This window comes from Mesoplodon bidens, assembly GCF_964165515.1.
Source record: "Mesoplodon bidens genome assembly, chromosome: 6".
In the NCBI taxonomy this organism is placed as follows: Eukaryota; Metazoa; Chordata; class Mammalia; order Artiodactyla; family Ziphiidae; genus Mesoplodon; species Mesoplodon bidens.
Window position 1 is genome coordinate 85487773 of NC_138162.1, and position 20179 is coordinate 85507951.

A 20179-nucleotide genomic window follows, 5' to 3' on the forward strand; every position below is an offset into this window, starting at 1 on the left:
CCCCTAAACAATTGTGATTATCCCCCCTAGGGTTTCCAAACCAGTTTCCCATAAGCCTTGATAGATGCAGATTCTCTGGTACTCACTGTTTGTTTCCCAGGTTATTATTCTTTCAGGTAGGAATTTAACAAACGGTTCAGTCCTAGAACCACGTGGAAAGTGTTAGTCTGGGGGAGGGTATATTACAAAGAGAATGGTTCAGACACACATTCTGCGTGTGTCTGAGAATTTAAAATCTAGGAGAATAAAGAGGAAAAAAAGACATACAAGTTCACACAAAACTGTGGGGTAAAACCCATGAGTGATAATCATGGAGTTTCAGAGATAGGAGTAGTTCCTGCAAATGTGGGCAGAGTGGATAAACCTGGAAGTCTCCAGACAACAGGTAGCAGTTTTGGGGCTGGATCTTGTGCATAGGCTGGGGAAGGAGTGGGGACACATTACATCTGAGCTCCCCTGTTCCCCTTCTCCCTTCTTTGTCCCCAGCCCCCATGCCCACTATCAAGACTCATTCCGATTTCTACTCTATGAGTCAGAATCTTCTTGGCACTTGTCAGGGGCACCATTCGGCCTGATCCCTGTCCTCAAACTGCCACTGCCTAGGAAGGAAGGGGATGACTGGAAGAGAAAGTCACCATCCTCTTTACATCCCACTCCATTAGGTCCACCTCAGTAGATCTAGAGGCTTGCAGCCCTGCGCTCTTGCTAACAATGGAAGTGTCGTCGTAGAAACCATGGCCTGGCGTTGGGACCATGACCTGATGCTGACTAATCAGATGTGGATTTAGCTTTCTGAAAGTGCTCCTGCCAAAGTTCAGTCTATCTTGTTCAGATGAGAAAGCTTCATGTTTTCGTCACCTTGCTTATATTATATCGAGGGCAGCAAGGCTGCAGATTCTCAGTCAAGAGGAATGAAACGATACCCTATCACAGGGTGCGCCAATTCTCCACTAGGCACCTCCTCAGAAGATTCTTATCTCCCCCGGTTTTCAAGTACTATGCCTTTCTTCCACGTCTGCAGTTCTGTAATCGCCTCTCTTCTTTCCACCCTAGGCAGGGTCAGTCCATTCTATTTCAGGTGGACTACCACCTCTCATCTCGCCTCCCATCTCTCCCACACCATCGCCAGTCTACTGCCAATCCAAACCCTCAACTCATAAAACACTGGCTTTCCACTGCCAACACATTTCACACAAATTTCTTTGACCCTCAGGGCTTTCCACCATTTAGATCAACCCACCATTAGCATCATCCCCCAATGCTCTACCTTTCAGATAACATGAGCTCCTAGTTTCCCAAGTCTTGTTGACAGTTCTCTTCCCTCTCTTGGTGTATATTCCCTTCTGCTGAAATGTTCCTTCCCCCAACTATTGAATCCACCTCATCCATGAATCCTGTATTTACTCCTCTACGATAAAGAAGGAGCAAGGCTCTCCCAACTTGGAGGTCCCAGAGCCCCTCAGTTCCACCTCTTATGGAATTGACTTTACTCCGCCTTTTGCAAGCCATTTGTTTTGCCTTTGTATCACGTGCAATCTTTAGGGGTAGATAGCATCTTGTTCATAATAAATGCACAAGCTCTGAGAATACAGTCCAGTTTCATTTCCCCCAAATTTCTAAAGGTTGTAAAGGCATTAGGAAATGCTACCTTACCCTTAAAATAGAAGAGTAGTAGTGTTTTTTTTTGTGTGTGTTTTTTAAGCTCTGAGAAATGTAAATGCACGGACCAGGTTTTGCTAAGGGCTTCTCAAAGGCCTGGGGTGAAAGGAAATAGCACAAGATCAAGAGCTGGCCACCTGGGTTCTGATCCTGGCCCAGCCACTGACTGTGACCTTGAGTCAATCCCTCACTCTAACTGGAGCTCATTTGCTTGCTTATAAACTGAGGAAGTGAGTCAAAATGAATTCTACAATTTGTTTCAGCTTATCTTACCTTAGCAATTGAAACTCAGGATGCAAGAATAATACGGAGAATCTCACAACTATCAAAACCCCAGGCAAATGGCTTAACAGAGCCTTCAGATGATCATGGTGTTCAGACAGGGGTATCCGTTCCTGCCTCTTCTCCTGCAACCCTTTTGCACACCTATCCACCACTACCCCATGACTCCTGCCATTATTAACCCAGAAAAAAAGCTGTACCCAAATGTTCTTTGTCAACTCTGATACAGACAGGATACCAGGGACAGAATGTCCTTCACTACTTTTCCCTCTGCCCTTATCCCTTCCCCTCTCCCCCAACTATCCTACTGACTAGAATGGATAAGGAATTGAGAACCCATCTCAAATTCAAATACTACTCTAGCAGGAAGTTGATTCGAGTAAAGCCACTGTCTGCAAAATCCTGGCACGTCAAAGCAATTCCAGGCTAGCGAAGAAGAAAAAAAATAAGCTTTTATTTGCTGTAGGTGAACCCAAGCTTTCCTGTCATAACCTATATTGAGTACCTGAACCTATGTGCAAACCCCGCACTGTCTTCTAGCTTGCTAGAAAGTATGAAGTCTAAAGGTCAAAAAAGTATCGTGATCCTTTATTTAATAAGAGATAAATCCTTCGCTGAGTACAAAGACATTCGAGAATGAAAAACCAAATGGAAATTCACTGGAAAGTACCAAAGAGAGCCCTAACCATTGGGAAAAAGCTAATCTGACTTCTTGTTAATAGGAAGGAGAATCTGGCTCATTACCCTTAGGCACCTATGAAGCTTTAGATCTTATTTAGGATATAAAGGGTAACTTTGCATTACAAAGCGAAATCTCCTGGGGATGTTTAGGTGCATGACAACAGCCACGTCTTATTTATTTGTCTTTGAGTTGCAGAGCAAGGTCCAAGCCATTTTAAAGTACAGAGCTTTCACTAGCCTGCATAAGTATAATTTACTGATAGAGATACTCCCAGAAAGGCACTTTTTTTCTCCCAGATAATCTGTCTCTTTAAATTAACAGAAAGGTCATGGATCATTTTTTTTTAATTACCAGGAAGTTTAATCTAATAATTCCAGTTTTTACATTCTGTGAATATTATCAATTATGATTTTAAGAAAACTTTCATCAAATCAACATTTTGAAGTGGACTCATTCAGTGGCAGCTTCTATTTTTCTCTCTAGGAGGGGGTCGGGGGACCATCTGGTGGGAAATGAGCCCAGAAGCGGTGCTCGAATAGCAGTTTACATAAGATCCACAGCACATCAACAGTTCCTATGAAAGAAGGGGGGCAGTTTATAGAGATTATGTCTCCCCTCCCCCTTAAGTCACCATGACAGGTGATTTGTCATGACGCTGATCTCAGGCAGAATCACACTTTAAATCACTCCTTCTAGATGGGAGTCTTGTTTTTTTTTTTTTTTGGTTTCCACAGAGGAATTCCATAACCTATGTATTTCTTGTTTGAAATTAACCAGGTGGTAATTTTTTTCTAGTTTGTCACATAACTTAGTTTCTCAGTAAAATACTGATATTCTCTAAGTAGTGTATTCTGTCTTGATTTTGAAAAAGCAATAGAAAACAACATAAGCCCATTTTTGAGGATGACCTATTTCTGCAGCTTGGAACTTAGGTAAGGTTTAAAGGTTACAAGATTCATCAGAAAAAAAGAGAAGTGTATGTTACTAGCGTCAATGACTATTAGCAATAACATAAAAAATAAAAATGCCACTGTACCAGGGCCACTCTGCTTGTCAAATAATCCAAACAAACATTTCAATACCCATCAGACGAGAGTCCTAAACGGTTTCCCAGCTGTCATTTCTTTTGATTTTCTATCTCCATTTTCATCATAGACATAAAGGAATAAAAAATGTTTATAGCCATGCAGAGTCTGTTTACCTAATTACCTGATCACCAAGGGAGGGGCAGGAGATAGCGTACAGGACCACAAGCCCTTCCAGTAAGAGATGATACAGAGTGAAATGCAGCTGCCAGCTGTCACTTGCAAGGGGCTGGGCAGAGCTCTGCATCCTGTCAGCCCCTTCCCTCTCCGCCTCCAACTTCCCAGCTGCAATAGCCCCGTCTGTGAAAGCAACACTCTCCATTGCAATCCGACCTCCCACAGCCCATCCTCCTAAAGCCGCACCAGGACCCACCTACCTTCTGAGGACAGAGGAGGCTGGAGAGTGAGAAGGATGCTCGGTTACTGCCCCTCAGCATCCCCTGTCTGGAGCACTTAACTGGAAATACGGAGTCGCCTCCATTTTCTGGTCACGTGATCACGGGCACATCTAAATACGGACGATCACCTGCCTCTCAGATCTCCCAGGGAGCCCATCACCACTGCTGCTCTCCTCTAGCTGGGGGATGGAGCTGGGGCTGTACAGAGTTTCTTCTGGGAATATAAAGTACTCTTTCACGCAGGCTGTGGAGTCAGAAGTGCCCCTTGATTTTTGTGTCTTCCTGAGTAAGACTGGATGTGAATGGGCTCAAAGCACAGATTGGAAGGAATTGAGTTCCCCTGAAAGCTCTTTTTTTAAAAAAAATCCTGCAGCTTCACGGCACACCCAGTGAGATGGCAGTGTAATTATGTTCATTTCATAGACAGTGGTTAAGACCATAATAAAAATGGACTATGGAAGCATAGCAAGATACATAAAGAAGTCCAGTTGGAGATTCTAGAGAAAGTTAGGATGTTTGCCCAAGATCCACACAGCTTTGACTATTGAGAAATAAAGCCATGTGACCAGTAAGCATTTAGACTCTGGAGTCAGAAGGCCTGAGTTTGAATCTAACTTCCACTACTTATTAGCGAGTTCGGACCAGTTACTAAACTGCCTGGTGCCTCAGACTGCTGACTCACAAATGGACAATACTAACAATATTACTTTAAAGCAAGATAACTAAGGTAGAGATTTTAGAGAAACTGGGTTAAAATAACTCGCAATAAAGGTTAGCTACTATTATTAATTCTAAAAATGCCAACAGAAATATTTGATGGAGTTAAGTCAACTGAAATGTGAATGAAAAGCTTACATACTAGAAAAGCGTACATTGATTAGTTTGATCTTCAAAGGAAAAGAATACGTTGTCAGACGAATCAAACAAAGACTTCTGATCATGATCAGGCAAAATGTCAATGTGAAAAGTAACTATAGCCACCATCCTCAGAACTAGGTTGTTAGAAATCCCATATTATATGATCTTTTTCCTTTTTTGGCGGGGTAGTGGGTAGGTGGGCTGGGGAGGGCACTATGGTAGAACAGGGCGATATGGCAGTTTTCGGTAACCTCCGATTGAGCTAACTCCAAGAAAACAGGAAAGTGAATTACTCAGCAGAGGACCTGGCCACGGTAAATACTTAAGAAATGTTAGCTCCTATTCTTAAAATGAAGGGCACTCCTTGTCTTCTCCATGGCTGTTGGGGCTGGTGAGGGGGCAGTGGGGAAGGGAGAAGAGGAAAAAGTGAATTTTTCTCTCTCTACTTAAACTAAAAGCCTACAAAATTCTTCCAAATTATAAGCAGTTATGAAAATAATTTCTCATGTGCCTTCTATCATCCAGCAATGGAGAATTGGGGGTGGGGCCATTAGGGGGTCATGACTTTTTCAGGGTTCAGCAAAAACTTAGTACAGGTCCCAAAGCCAAGATGAACCAGAAATCGGCAGGGGAAAATAGATGGCTTCAGAGCTGGTTGTACCCTGGGTGTCCAGGGTGAAGGCTAAAAATGGGGTCTCTTCTTTGTGAAGTGTGGCTCATTAGGAGTTTCCCTCCTCAGGTGGAAAAAAGTAGCAGTTGGAGCTACAGAAAAAGGAGTTACGTGCTGTAGAACAGACACTGTAATTGAACCTACCCTTAATATCTGTTTTAAAAGTCAACATTTGAGAGAGAAAGTGATTAAGTTATTGTCATCAGGCCAATCATAGAACACCTTCAAAACATTTAAGTTGCACTTCATTAAATGCGGAAATATGGGACATCTGTTATCACCAATGATATTTCCTCTTGTCTTACAGGATGTTCTCTCAGACATATTTTGTCAAGGCAAAATAGCCCAGCTCAGTGTCAGCTGGGCACCTGAGGAAATATACTATCCTATTCATCCCACTGAAGCAGTTACAAATATTAAAAAAAAAAAAAATCCCTACTTAAATGCAATAAGTAGCGTCCTGATTATTACATGGATGAAAAGGGCATGGTAGATGTCAATCCAGGGGATTTTTAGTTATTCTGTGAGAGCCTAATACTTTCCAATGATCATTTAATGAATTGAAGTTTAAAAAAGCAAAAATAAAAAAAGTCTTTGAAGATTATGTATGGTCGAGTACTACTTGAGTTGATGATGTAACAGATGATTAAGTAAACAATAATTTTTCCTCTCTGGAGATTCAAACTGGTATAGGCAATGGATAGCAAAGGCAAAACAAAGAACAAAAAAAGAACCAAAACAACTGAACAGGCACACCTGTTTTTCTCCATGAGGCTAAGTGAGGTGGGTAACATCACTCTAAGCAAACTGAAAGGCTATAAGAATCTTGGAAGCACTATGATGAAGAAGAAATGTACAAGAACACTAAAAATAGTAACTATGGTCTCAAATTTCAAAAGAAGGGGAAAGATGGATTTTGCAACATTAGAAAAGACGCATATTCCTGTTATGAACTGAATGTTTGTGCCCTCCCCTCAGTTCATCAGTTGAGCCTCTCCCTGTGTGATGGTTTTAGGAGGTGGGGGCCTTTGGGAAGTAATTAGGATTAGGTGAGGTGAGGAGGGTGAGGCAGTCATGAGTGGAATTAGTGCCCTTATAAAAAACCCCAGAGAGCTCTCTCACTCTTTCTACTATTCGAGGATACAGTGAGAAGTTGGAAGTCTGAAACCTGGAAGAGGGCTCTAACCAGAATCCAACCATGCCGGCACCCTGATTTTGAATTTCCAACCTCCAGGACTTTGAGAAATAAACTTGTATTGTTTGTAAGCCACCCAATCAATCTATGGTGATCTGTTATAGTAGCCTGAACTAAATCACTGCCAAGCTAAATCTAGCACATCTCCCTCGGAAAAGGAAGCAGTAAACACCAGTAATTATCATTTTTATTAAAAGCCAATTATGTTGGACGAACTTGACTTTCTTTTCCATTCCTTCAATCAGGTGTATTTATGAGGCACCTCAACATGTGGCAAGGGTTGCTCTAAGCACTAGGGGTACAGCAGTGAACAAGACAAACCAAATGTCTGCTTTCTTGGAGGGTCCATTCTCATGTGTGGAGACAGACACGACAAAATCAATTAAACCGATAAACAGATCTTTTCAAACAGAAAAAAAAAAAAAAAGTGGTAGGAAGAAAATGAAGCAGGGCTGTGGGATGGAGCACAGTTCTCAGCCTTGGCACTGTTGGCCCTTGGGACTGGATAATCCTGTGTCCTGCAGGGCGCTCTTGTGATTGTTGGATGTGTAGCAGCATTTGTGACCTCTACCCATAGATGGCAGTAGCATCACCCGAGTTGTGGCAATCAAAAATGTCTCCAGGTATTGCTAGACATCCCCTAGGTGGGAGGGGCAAACTAGAATAACTAGCTCTTGAAACTAGTTCTTGAAAACTAGAAAACTAGAATAACTTGGTGGTACAGTTATGGCTACTATAGATGGAGCAGTTATAGGAGGTCTCTCTGGGGAACCCCAAACCATGAGAATAAGCCAGCCATGTCAGGAGAGTTCTAGACAGGGAGTTACAGCTGGCACTAAATCACTAAACTGGAAGAGTCTGGCGGGCAAGACTGAGGGCTGGTAGAGACAGTGGTCTTAGTGATCACAGACGTAAGCAGCAACTGGGGGACACAGGGCCTTACAGACTATAGTTAAGAATCAGAATTTTATTCCAAAATAAATGAGAAGACATTGGAGGGCTTTAAAAAGATAGGTAGCGAAAGAATGATATTCTCATTTGAGAATATCAAGCCAGTGAATGGAGAATGGGCTGTAGGACCAGGTTGGCAGGATGGAGGCAGGAGTCTGGTTGAAGGATCCACCTGGGCTGCCCAGGGCAGGGCTGCCACATAAGGTTGGGTGGATTGTATGTGTACTGGGTTGATGGTTTATAGATAGGAAACTGGGGCTCAGGTAAGTAGTTATATTCAGTTAGTTCATTATAATAAAATTGAGAAGGAGGCCACCTCCAATATGGTTAGATGAAAGATCCAGGTCTGACAAACAATTCCAGTCTCCAATTTCCCTCTTGAACTGGAATTGGAAGTTAGCAGTAGGGAAATGTATCATGGCACTCCATGAACCTGTAGTTCAGTTATGGACATGTTGGCAGAAGTAAATGGTGATTGGTGCTCAGTGGCAAAAGCAGGGACCTCTGAGATAAATAGAAAGAACACGAAACATACGAACAAGAAGAAAGCCAGTACAGCAATATTAATATCAGGGAGAAAAAAGACATGAAAGCAAAATTTAATAAAGTAGAAAACAAGCAAACAAAAACAAAAGGAAAAAATTAATGAAACCAAATCTAGTTATTAGAAAAGACTAATAATATGAACCCATCTCTAGAAAGATTGAACAAGGAAAAAAGAGAGACAATACAAATAGATAATATTAGGAATAAAAGAATTATATTACTACAGATATAGTAGAGATTGAAAACTAGTAAGAGAATATGAACAATTTTATTCCAAAACCTTTGAAAACTTTGATGAACAATTTTCTAGAAAAATATTAAATAGCAAAGTTGATGCAGAAAGAATTAGAAAACCTGAACAGACCAGTAATCATTAAGAAATCACATTACTAGTAAAATATCTATCCCCCAAATAAGGAATAGGCACAGACAATTCTATAAATATTACCTAATTCTCACATATTAGAGAAACCCCCTGGCTTATACAAGTTATTCCGAAGAAGAGAAGAAAAGGAAGGCTCCCTAGTTTGTTTTATGGTGTCAGTACAACTTTGACTCCTAAACCAGACAAGAGCTGTGTGATGAAGGAAAATCATAGGCCAGTCTCAATTAGGAAAATCTAAATTATTTCCCATGGTAGAGGGAAACTGAATACTGCACTAAAGTTTCTAAAATTCACCCATCTAAATGACTTCACTGTCCCTCTTTCAATTTATATTTGACTTTAAGTTACAACTTCAGTATAAATGCTGTTTAAGGTAGTCTGGGATATAAAGATGTATAAGCCTCAAGTGGCTTACATCCAGATAGGTTAAGAGAATCTCTAGTAAATATAACAGGCAGAATGTGAGGATGGCCACAAAAAGTACAATGAGATTCAGGAGATGGAGGGATTCCTTCTGTTTGATAAGACTGGAGAATGTTTTAGGAAGGAACAGACATTTGGTCTGGGTCTTAAGTGAAGAGTGGAATTTCAATATGCAGGAAACAAGATGGAGGAGCAAGGAATTAAAAGAGGTGCCAAGATAAGAGCAAAGAGGCAAGAAAACAAAAAAGTCTCTTCAGGGGAAACGTGAACATTTCTATGAAGAGGATATATGTGCTTACTTATACTTCCACTTTAAGACAAAGCTGGTAGATATATAAAAACCCACCACCACCATATGACTTAAAAATAGCTGGGAAAAAAAAAAAAGAGTGACAGGATCACAACACGAAATTAAGACTTAGAGTAATACAATAAAATACAAATTCCGGAATTCTATACATTTGATACTAGTAAGTGATAAACTTGGCTGTGAAACATAAAATTCCAAGGAGTCAACTCAAAGGGATAAACATGATCAATTACATAAATGTTATTAAATAAAGTCACATTATTTAACTAATAGTCAAGATGGAGATTGGATTGGATTTGCTTATGAGAGCACAGACATTCTGATTAGAAAATCATGGTCTCAGTAATATCCTTAGCATAGAGATGAGTTTCACTGGGCTGACCTAATGTTTTCCATTAAGATAAACCAATGACCTACAACAAAAACAAAACAGAATAAAGAAGCTGTGTGGGATCCTCTGCAACATGGTACAGGTACATAGTTCTCTGCTGCCTGGGCTTAATCCAGGGCACATTTTGGAACATGTAAAGGACCATTTGCATTACATATTTTTCACTCAATCTACCATAAATTCTGATTCTCAGTTGATCAACATTTCAGATAGTTTAAGGGAGTGAATTAAAAATTTTACTCCCTGGAAGTTGGACAGCGCATGTAAATCAGTGGAGTGAGAACACACCCTCACACCATGCACAAAAATAGACTCAAAATGGCTTAAGAACTTAAACATAAGACATGACTCCATAAAACTCCTAGAGGAGAACATAGCAAAACATTCTCTGACATAAATCCTACCAGTGTTTTCTTAGGTCAGTCTCTCAAGGCAATAGAAATAAAAACAAAAATAAACAAATGGGACCTAATCAAACTTATGAGCTTTTGCACAGCAAAGGAAACCATAGACAAAATTGAAAGACAACCTACAGACTGGGAGAAAATATTTGCAAATGATATGCCTGACAAGGGCTTAACTTCCAAAATATACAAACAACTCATACAACTCAATAACAAAAAAACAAACAACCCAATCAGAAAATGGACAGAAGACCTAAATAGACATTTCTCCAAAGACATACAGATGGTCAATAGGCACATGAAAAGATGCTCCACATCGCTAATTATCAGAGAAATGCAAATCAAAACTACAATGAGGTACCACCTCACACCAGTCATTAAAAAGTCTACAAATAACAAATGCCGTAGGGGGTGTGGAGAAGAGGGAACCCTCCTACACTGTTGGTGGGAATGTAAGTTGGTGCAGCCACTATGGAAAACAGTACGGAGGTTCCTCAGAAAACTAAAAATAGAGTTACCGTATGATCCAGCAGTACCACTCCTGGGCATGTATCTGGACAAAACTGTAATTCGAAAAGATACATGCACCCCTATGTTCATAGCAGCATTATTCACAATAGCCAAGACATGGAAATAACCTAAATGTCCATTGACAAGTGAATGGATAAAGAAGATGTGGTACATATATACAATGGAAAACTACTCAGCCATAAAAAGCAGTGAAATAATGCCATTTACAGCAACATGGATGGACCTAGAGATTATCGTACTAAGTGAAGTAAGTCAGAAAGAGAAAGACAAATACCATATGATATCACTTATATGTGGAATCTAAAACATGACACAAATGAACTTATCTATGAAACAGAAACGGACTCACAGATACAGAGAACAGACTTGCGGTTGCCAAGGGGGAGAGAGGGTGTGGGAGAGATCGATTTGGCATTTGGGATTAGCAGATACAAACTATTATATAGAGAATGAATAAACAAGGCCCTATTGTATAGCACAGGGAACTATATTCAATATCCCGTGATAAACCATAATAGAAAAGAATATTTTTTAAAAAGAGCATGCACATATATATAACTGAATCACTTTGCTGTTCAGCAGAAATTAACATTGTAAATCAACTATACTTCAATAAAATAAATTAAAAAATTAAAACTTAAAAACAAATTTACTCCCCAGCCATCACCTAGAACCAAACTCTCTTACGTTGAAAATTTTAAAAAGCCACATCCTTTAACCAACAGTTAAAATGGAGGGAAGGTGACATTCTAATTTCCTCCGTTGGTATAGCTTGGATTTCTACAAAGGGTGACCCAATCTTAGATTGCATTTTTGACAGCCTTTGTTCTAAAGGAACTCTCATATGTATCTTAAAAACAGACTGGAGATCCTCCAGTGCACTGGAGGAGTACTTAACTAATCCTGTATGTTTATATAACTCAGTCCACTTTTCAGAACCTGAGCTTCCATCACTCTCCAGTTAAGCCAGCGGTGCTGCCTACCTTCTGTTTGCTTCCTCAGGTCCACTTTCCTACTTTTTCCACATTGCTCTCCTCCCTGGGAGGCTCCCTCACCTCACCCTCTAAATTCCTCTTCGTTTTAACCAATGAGGGCCCCTGGTGGGAGATCAGAGGAGGAAGGAAGGAGGCTTCCTTCCTGTGGGAAGGCCTCAGGCTGACTATGTCCCTCAACAGTAGGTCACAGCTCCTTGTAGGATGGCCCTTTCTAGCCAAAATTCTCATTCTGGGTTCTGGGAATCACCACCTCCCCTCATCCCCTGAGGCCTAGGAATAACAGCTGTTCTGTGACCGTTCCTGGGTTATCACACTATTCCTTATGAGTTCCTCACAAGTTGCCACCATCTTTGTAACTACTCCCTTTATTAAATATTTCTCCAGTTACCCTTATTCGAACGTGTCAGCTCTTTCCTGCTGGGTTCCTGATACGCCAGTACATCTTGCGTTCAAAAGCCATGACTTCTTATCTTCCTCAAATGCCATCAGTTTTCATAAAGGTCTTTTTTTTTTTTCTCACATCAGTTTTGACGTTTCGCTATTCCAGCTGGAGAAGTACCTTGGATTTTTCCTCAAGCTAGAAGCCAACACAGTACAAAAGGGCTCCTCTGTGGGTGCTCCTCCCACAAGACAGCTGAGTTGTACCACCTCGTCTCGGTGTGCGTGGCTTTTTCTCACTATAAAATTCCTCACCGCAAACAAACACCATATCTATAGATATGCAGAAAACTTAAATGTACATTGAGAGGCCTGATTCCCTCGCCTCCCACTGGCCTCCAGCCACTGGAGCTGGTCCCACACATCACAGATGGGGAGCAGCTTACTGACACAGCAGGAGCCGTCATGGATTTGCTGAGGTGGGAAATGCGTGTCCAAGCGTGAAAAGAATTCAGTAGGTCACATGACAGTGTGAAAGTCAGAGGTGAGTTCTGACTCAGTTATTCTCAAAATCTCTCTTTGGGGGCTTCCCTGGTGGCTCAGTGGTTGAGAGTCCACCTGCCGATGCAGGGGACGCGGGTTCGTGCCCCGATCCGGGAAGATCCCACATGCCGCAGAGCGGCTGGGCCCGTGAGCCATGGCCGCTGAGCCTGCGTGTCCGGAGCCTGTGCTCCGCAACGGGAGAGGCCACAACAGTGAGAGGCCCGCGTACCACAAAAAAAAAAAAAAAAAAAAAAAAAAATCTCTCTTTGGGAAACTTTGGCTATTGAACTTGATGTACTTTTACATGGGACAATGGGAGACCAGGAATAAACACATCAACCTACAGAAGTTCAAAAAAATTATCTGTCTAATTGACAAGCACTGGGCTAGAAGAGAGAAGACTTAAGTTCAAGTCCCAACTTTACCACTTTCTCATTTCTGGATGATATTAAACAGCTCACTTATTGAGTCAGTTTGTTCACCTATGAAATGGGATAATAATACTTGCCATGTCTATCTCAAATGGAAATTGGATGGACCCAAGAACATAACATATTTGTCTATCTGCCAGCACTTATTGGAAGCCTGCTCTGGGAAGGACTGGCCAGAGGCGCAGAGGCGGCTGGGGTGGGAGTGGGGAGAGACACCAAAATAGGCTCTTTTGGGGGAAAAAAAAAAGATTTAAGTCCTGAATTAAAGTAACAATTTAAAGGACTTTTGATGATACTTAATTATCAGCACCTAGTCACCAAATATAATGCACCAAATGATAAAATATTATTACAAAAGTAAATGAACACAGAGTCAGTGCCAAGTTTGGTCTTCCAGGTTTGGTTCAGGGCAAAGCCAGAAAACAGTGAATAAACAAGGGAACACTGTAGTTTACAGAGTATCAATTTACCTTGGAGAAAGGGCAAATGTTTGGAACTGGGATAGAGCCCATTCAAACAGCAAAACTGAGAGGGGCGGGTAGTGTGTGCTCAAAGAGTGTGATTCTTCTGACAGCCCAAATATATCATTACCCAGCCTCGAGAGAAGTCAAAAGATTATCCCTTTACCCGTTTTTCATTTCCAGCATTCACATGGGTGTAAGACCCAAGGTACTAACTCCTCAGCCAAAAGTCATAGACAGAAAAAGCTGATTTCAGAAGGTCTCATGAAAAACATAAAAGGATCTTCTAGTGGTGTCACTCACAGGGAGAAAGACAAATTCTTTTCCATAGTCTTCTCAGACAGAAAAAAAAAAAGCCAAAAATTACTAATTTAAAAAGAAAAAAAGAATGCACAGAGATCACCATAAGAAGCAGGTCACGGGGAATATGAAATCTATTGTGTTTAAATGTCATTTTTATTTTAGGGAGTACCAAATAACTCACCTCGCAGAAGTAGGAGACAAAGGGATTGACATATACACACTACTATATATAAAATAGATAACTAATAAGAACCTACTGTATAGCACAGGGAACTCTACTCAATACTCTGTAATGGCCTATATGGGAAAAGAATCTAAAAAAGAGTGGATATATGTATATGTATAACTGACTCACTTTGCTGTACACCTGAAACTGACACAACATTGTAAATCAACCGTACTCTAATAAAAAAATTTTGAAAAGATATAGCTCCATAAATATAAGGATTAGGTTACTTCTAAATACTCTGTTTCAAACGTACATGTGACAAGAGCTCCCCCTCCTTTCCATCCCTCTCCCTCCTTCCTCCCCCACCGCCCTCTGCTGCATGTATCTACAAAGGTTGGACAAGTATTGTCAATTTTCTTAGTCCTCTTGGAAATTATTTCCTTCCATCACCCCGTACAGCTATATCCTTGCCCCACACATATAGAAAGCCAATATATTTGTACAGCCATGTATTTATATAATTCTGATGGTGAGTTTACAAACGTTAATGGTTCCATGCTCTCTTAGCATGTAGTTCGGGCTTCTGCATATAACCTCTGATAATGTTATGTGGCAACTTGGCTAGGCTATGATGCCCAGTTATTTGGTTAAACACCAATCTAGATGTTGCTGTGAAAGTAGTTTTTAGATGTGATTAACACTGAAATCAGAAGACTCTGAGAAAAGCAGATTACCCTCTGGAATGTGGGTGGACCTCGTCCAATCAGTTGAAGGCCTTAAGAGCAAAGTCTGAAAGTTTCCTGAAAAGAAAGGAACTCTCCTCAAACCTGCAACATAGAGACTCTGCCTAAGTTTCCAGCCTGCTGCCCTGCAGAATTCTGACTCAAAACTGCAACAACTCTTGCCTGAGTTTCTAGCCTGCTGGCCTGTCCTACAGAATTCAGACTTGCCAGCCTCTAAAACCGCGTGAGCCAATTCCAATTCCTTAAAGCAATTTCCCCTCCCTCCCTCCTTTTCTCTCTCTCAGACATACATATTTCTCCTGTTGGTTCTGTTTCTCTGGAGAACACTGACTAAAACACAATTACCCTTTCTTCACATGACATTCTTGCAACCATGCCTTCCTTAAAGTAAATACATACATGGTTCTTTGTTTTACGAAAAGTCTGTGTGCTGCAGATGACTCTGTAGATGTTCTCTGTGACCACATAGGAAAGATCAGGCATATGCATCACTGTATGGGGTATTGGCGCGCACTCCTTAGCTGGCAGGTCTACAGCTGGAGGATGACCAAGCTGTTGGCAAAAGCCTCTGGGAAGATTGATCCTAGGGAACTAGAACACAGTGCTGAAGATCTCAAGGGAGATTGTTTATCTCCCAGCACTCATAACAAGTTTTGTTAACAAGAGACAGTAGGTGAGGTACAATGAGAAAAGGTGTCTTTCTAATGCTCCCTCAGATTTTGAGAATATGGCCTACTGCTCTCCAAAACAGTGTGGGAGCTGAGAGGAGGTGTGGCTAGCTGATGTGAGGGCAAGAAGGCAATTTGTAGATAGTGTGTCATCTTGCATATACTATCAGCCTACTTTCATTTTTGAAGACCAGGTTTTAATTTTTTTTTTTCAGGACAGTCTTGATTTTGGTCCTACGATCAGATTATGTATCAGAAGATGTCTCCAGGTTTTTGGTCTGGAGGATATGGCTATCTTATTATCATAATGCTTCTGTGACCACCTTCCTGTCTCCAGGATTTTCTTTATGTTACTCTCCTCAGTTAACTTGGCTGGCCTCTCACCCCCTTTCTCCACCTTTCCAGACTATGAGCTTCCTTTAATGCCTGTCTCAAATTGCAGTTCTCAGGACCGCAGTATGATTTTTGTGGACCTTAGGCACTTTTGCCTTCACAGGCTCCTTCTGTCACTCAAAACAAAACAAAACAAAAACCTAAAAATTTGCTTCACATCTGCATTGGTAGAAAGAAATATAATCCACACCGGAATATAATCCACATAGGAATATAATCACTTTTTCTTTTAATTTTGAAAGAAATTCAAAGCTTCTCATGGGCCTTTTAAAATATCGTGGGCCCTGGGCACTCTGCCTCCTGATGCTGTTGGATGATAAGCCATCCTCGTTCCTCCTCCATAAAAGTTTCCTATACAGATGCCTCTCTCTTAACTTATTAACATAGAGAGGCTCAAATTCAAATCCCAGCTTCTTCACTTTCTAACTATAAACCAGAGCAAGTGATTCAAACTTTCTGGACATCAGTTTCCTCTCTTGTGTAATTCTTACCTCATACAGTTGCCATGGTAACGTGAGACCCTGCATATACAATGCTTAGTACCTGGTCCAGAGCAAATGCCCATTAACTGGTAGCTATTTATATTTAACCTGACATTGGTCATCAACTATCTTGATTTAACTATCACACTATTATCTACCTTTTCACTTATGTTTAACTCTCGTATTAAACTGTAAACTCCTAGAGGGATGGGACTCAGTTTTAGACCAGCGGTTCTCAAACTACTGTGCATCAGAATACCCTGGAGGAAGTGTTGAAACACAGATGGCTGGGTCCCACCCCAGAGTTCTTGATTCGGTTGCGCAGGTAATATGCCTTTCTAGCAAGTATCCAGGTGATGATGAGGCCTGCTGGTTTTAGGGCCCCATTTAGAAAACTACTGTTTTAGGTAACTCTGCACCCTCCCAAAATCTAGCACAGAGAAAAGCTTTCAAATACTTCAGAGTAAATTATTTAGGCAAAAGGTAACACAAAATCCGGCGGGAAAATCTGTCCCCTCCCCCAACTGTGAGAAGATTTCCATTACTTCAGGGGCTGAGCAGAAAGAGATGAGCAAAGAAGTCTCATTAAAAGAAAAGGGGCGGGCTTCCCTGGTGGCGCAGTGGTTGAGAATCTGCCTGCTGGTTCAGGGGACACGGGTTCGAGCCCTGGTGTGGGAGGATCCCACATGCCGCGGAGCAACTAGGCCCGTGAGCCACAACTACTGAGCCTGCGCATCTGGAGCCTGGGCTCTGCAACAAGAGAGGCCGCGATAGTCAGAGGCCCGCGCACCACGATGAAGAGTGGCCCCCGCTTGCCACAACTAGAGATAGCCCTCGCACAGAAGCGAAGACACAACACAGCAAAAATAATAAATTACTAAACTCCTACCCCCAACATCTTCTTTAAAAAAAAAGAAAAAGAAAAAAAAGAAAAGGGGCTAGTGGCACAATTGAACACTGTCATCTGTTGGGTTTCAGGGGCATGTGCAAAATGCAGACAAGAAGCCAAATAATAGCTCAGCCAACTCGAGGCTGCCTGTGTTCTGAGCTCAATCTATAACAGTGCCAGCAGGGCTGCTGGGATCCATCTGCTACTCTCTTTTTGATAACAGATCTGAGGTCCCTCTGGAAGGAAATAGCTTGACAGGAAGAAAGAAAGATTAGGCCAACTTAAAATGTCTGGATTTATGAAGCTGAACTTGAATATGGCACAGCTTTTAACTCTTTATGGCACTTTGCTAACCTTCAATATACCCCTGCTATGCTTTCTGATTTCTCTGTCCCTTTCATGGAGAAATGTGAATGACAAAGCTCTCCTGGACACTTTCTATTTATACATAAATTAAGGTCACAGGATTCAATAATGAAGGAAGCCTTGAGATCCTCCTGCCCAACGCACCGATTTTATGGATGAGGAAACTTAAGCCTAGGGTTAATCCTAAAATACGTAACTGGTAGTGGTAGAACCAGGCTGGAATCCAGCTTCCTTGACTTGCAGTGGGTATGTAGTGTGTATAGTCCTTTACGGTCCTAAAATGAGTAGGAAAAAGATATCCTAAATGTCCATCAACAGAGGAATGGATAAAGAAGATGTGGTACATATAAACGATGGAATATTACTCAGCCATTAAAAAGAATGAAACAATGCTGTTTGCAGCAACATGGATGGACCTAGGGATTACCATACTAAGTGAGGTAAGTCAGACAAATATCATATGACATCACTTGTATGTGAAATCTAAAAAAAATGATACAAATGAACTTACTTACAAAACAGAAACAGGCTCACAGACTTCGAAAACAAACTTACCAAAGGGGAAATGTCAAGGTGGGGGAGGGGATAAATCAGGAGTTTGGGATTAACATATGAACACTACTATATATGAGATAGATAATCAACAAGGTCCTACTGTATAGCACAGGGAACTCTACTCAGTATTCTGTAATTACCAATATGGGAAAAGAATCTGAAAAAGAATGGATATATGTATATGAATAAATGAATCACTTTGCTGTACACCTGAAACTAACACAACATTGTAAATCAACTATACCCCGGGATAAAATAAAAATTAAATTAAAAAAAAAAATGAGTAGGAAAAAGATATCTTTTCTCTACTACATTTTAAGGAGGAAACATGATTTTCTCCTTTACTTAGGTTACTTTTCACAACATGCCCTTTCGTCCCTGGAAGCAGGAGGGCTTTATCAGAGCAACCAACGAGAAATGAACCACTATAAACAGTTTTAGCAGGACCTGGAAACTTGAGGGCAGAGACAGTGTCCATTGGTTACCCAGAAACTTGGCCAGAGCAGATTCTCAAAAACCAAATGGTGAATGAACGAATGAATGAATTTCTGGTTTGATGGTTATTTGCCAATTTTTCAGTCAATTAAGGAATGAATGTTTCACGTTAAGATTTTAAGCCCGCTGTGGATTCTCCTCTTTCTTTATTAGTAAGTTAGATGCTTACATGAAACCACAATCACCTTTTCCATACGATAGGCAGTGTGTCTGCTGGAAAAGTACAGGCTTTGGAGGTGGAAAATTTTGAATCCCAGAGTGTTCACTCTGTTTACTTAATTCTAGGCAAGTTATAGAAACTTTCTGAGCCTCAACTCCCCTCCCCCAACCAGGATATGTAAAATAAAGATAATAATACTACTTGAGGGTTTTTGTAAAGATTAAATGAGATAATGTGTGCAGACTGCCTTGCACTATGAATAAATGTGTGTGTCCTCTCTCCTCCAGCACCAACTGCCTATTTAAGGGTAATATAGGTATTGAGTAGGTGAAGTAAGTATAAGTATCAGGAGAGTAAGTATAAGACTTTGGATGGAAACTGAAGGGACTTTTTTTGGCTGAAAAGGTACACAAATCATCATCATCATCATCATTATGGTTACCCAGCAGCTGCTTTTATGGATGATACACTTTGAAATAAATATAAGCAAAGCTCCTATCATCTAGGTATTCTTCACATTCCATAATCCTTCACCACTTCCCCAGTTTCCAATAAAACAGTTTTCAGGAAAAAAAATAAACTGAGCTTTTTGCTTACCCTTTTGTTCTTGGTTTCCTTGTTCTGGGCTCAAGAAACTCTGTCTCCTCCTCCATTTCCGTTTCAGGGATTATGTTTTTCTGAGAAGACTGTGGTGAAAGCATCTCCCATTCACTGTCATGGGTGACAGCCTGCAACATAACTGTATCGGGGCCAGCCCTGCCGTGGTTCAGGCTCTTCCATGATTGGCTGTCCAGGCCAGAGGCTTCCTCTAGTGCTGAAGATTCTAGAGGCTTCATTTCTCCCAGAATCTGCATTTGGGGGCCCTTACCCAAGCTGTGATCAGAGGCTGGCTCCACAGCCTCGCCAGACCATCCAGGCCCTGAGTCCCTAGTCTCCGATGATGGATCACCAACCTCACTACAGCCCAAGACCATCCAACTCTGGTCTTGCCTAGGGCTTTCAAAAGATGATCTCTTACCATCTTTGGAAGACATTCTCTCTGCAGAAAGATGATTTCTTTCACTTAAGGAAGCAGGTTGACGTGTGTCTGGGAACCATGCTAACTGAGTTCCTGGCAGCCCCGTTTCTTCGGAATCTATGTGAAACTCTTCTAATTCCGATGTGATTTCTCTTGCCTCCCAGTCCTCTGGCTCTGGGGGTGAATTTTCTTCGTGCTTTACAAGTATGTAATCCATTAGTGCATGGTGATTTTCATTCTTCTCAGTGTACCTTTCTTCCCCGTATTCCAATTTTATCTGCTCAGGCTCTTTAGTAGGAATTATTTTTTCTTCTTCCAACTCTAATATCCCCTTGCTGGCACCTAGAAGTGGAAGATGAA

General features: G+C 41.2%; 1 protein-coding gene across 4 annotated transcripts in view; it reads right to left on the bottom strand.

The window, feature by feature from the left end:
* Nucleotides 1–20179, bottom strand: part of PRUNE2 (prune homolog 2 with BCH domain) — a 270129-nt gene that overhangs the window by 68679 nt on the left and 181271 nt on the right. For all 4 annotated transcript variants that reach the window (XM_081236833.1, XM_081236832.1, XM_081236831.1 and 1 more), the window contains exon 9: nucleotides 19399–20161. In XM_081236833.1, the coding sequence (XP_081092959.1) occupies nucleotides 19399–20161 (763 nt within the window). The remainder of the gene's footprint in view (nucleotides 1–19398; nucleotides 20162–20179) is intronic.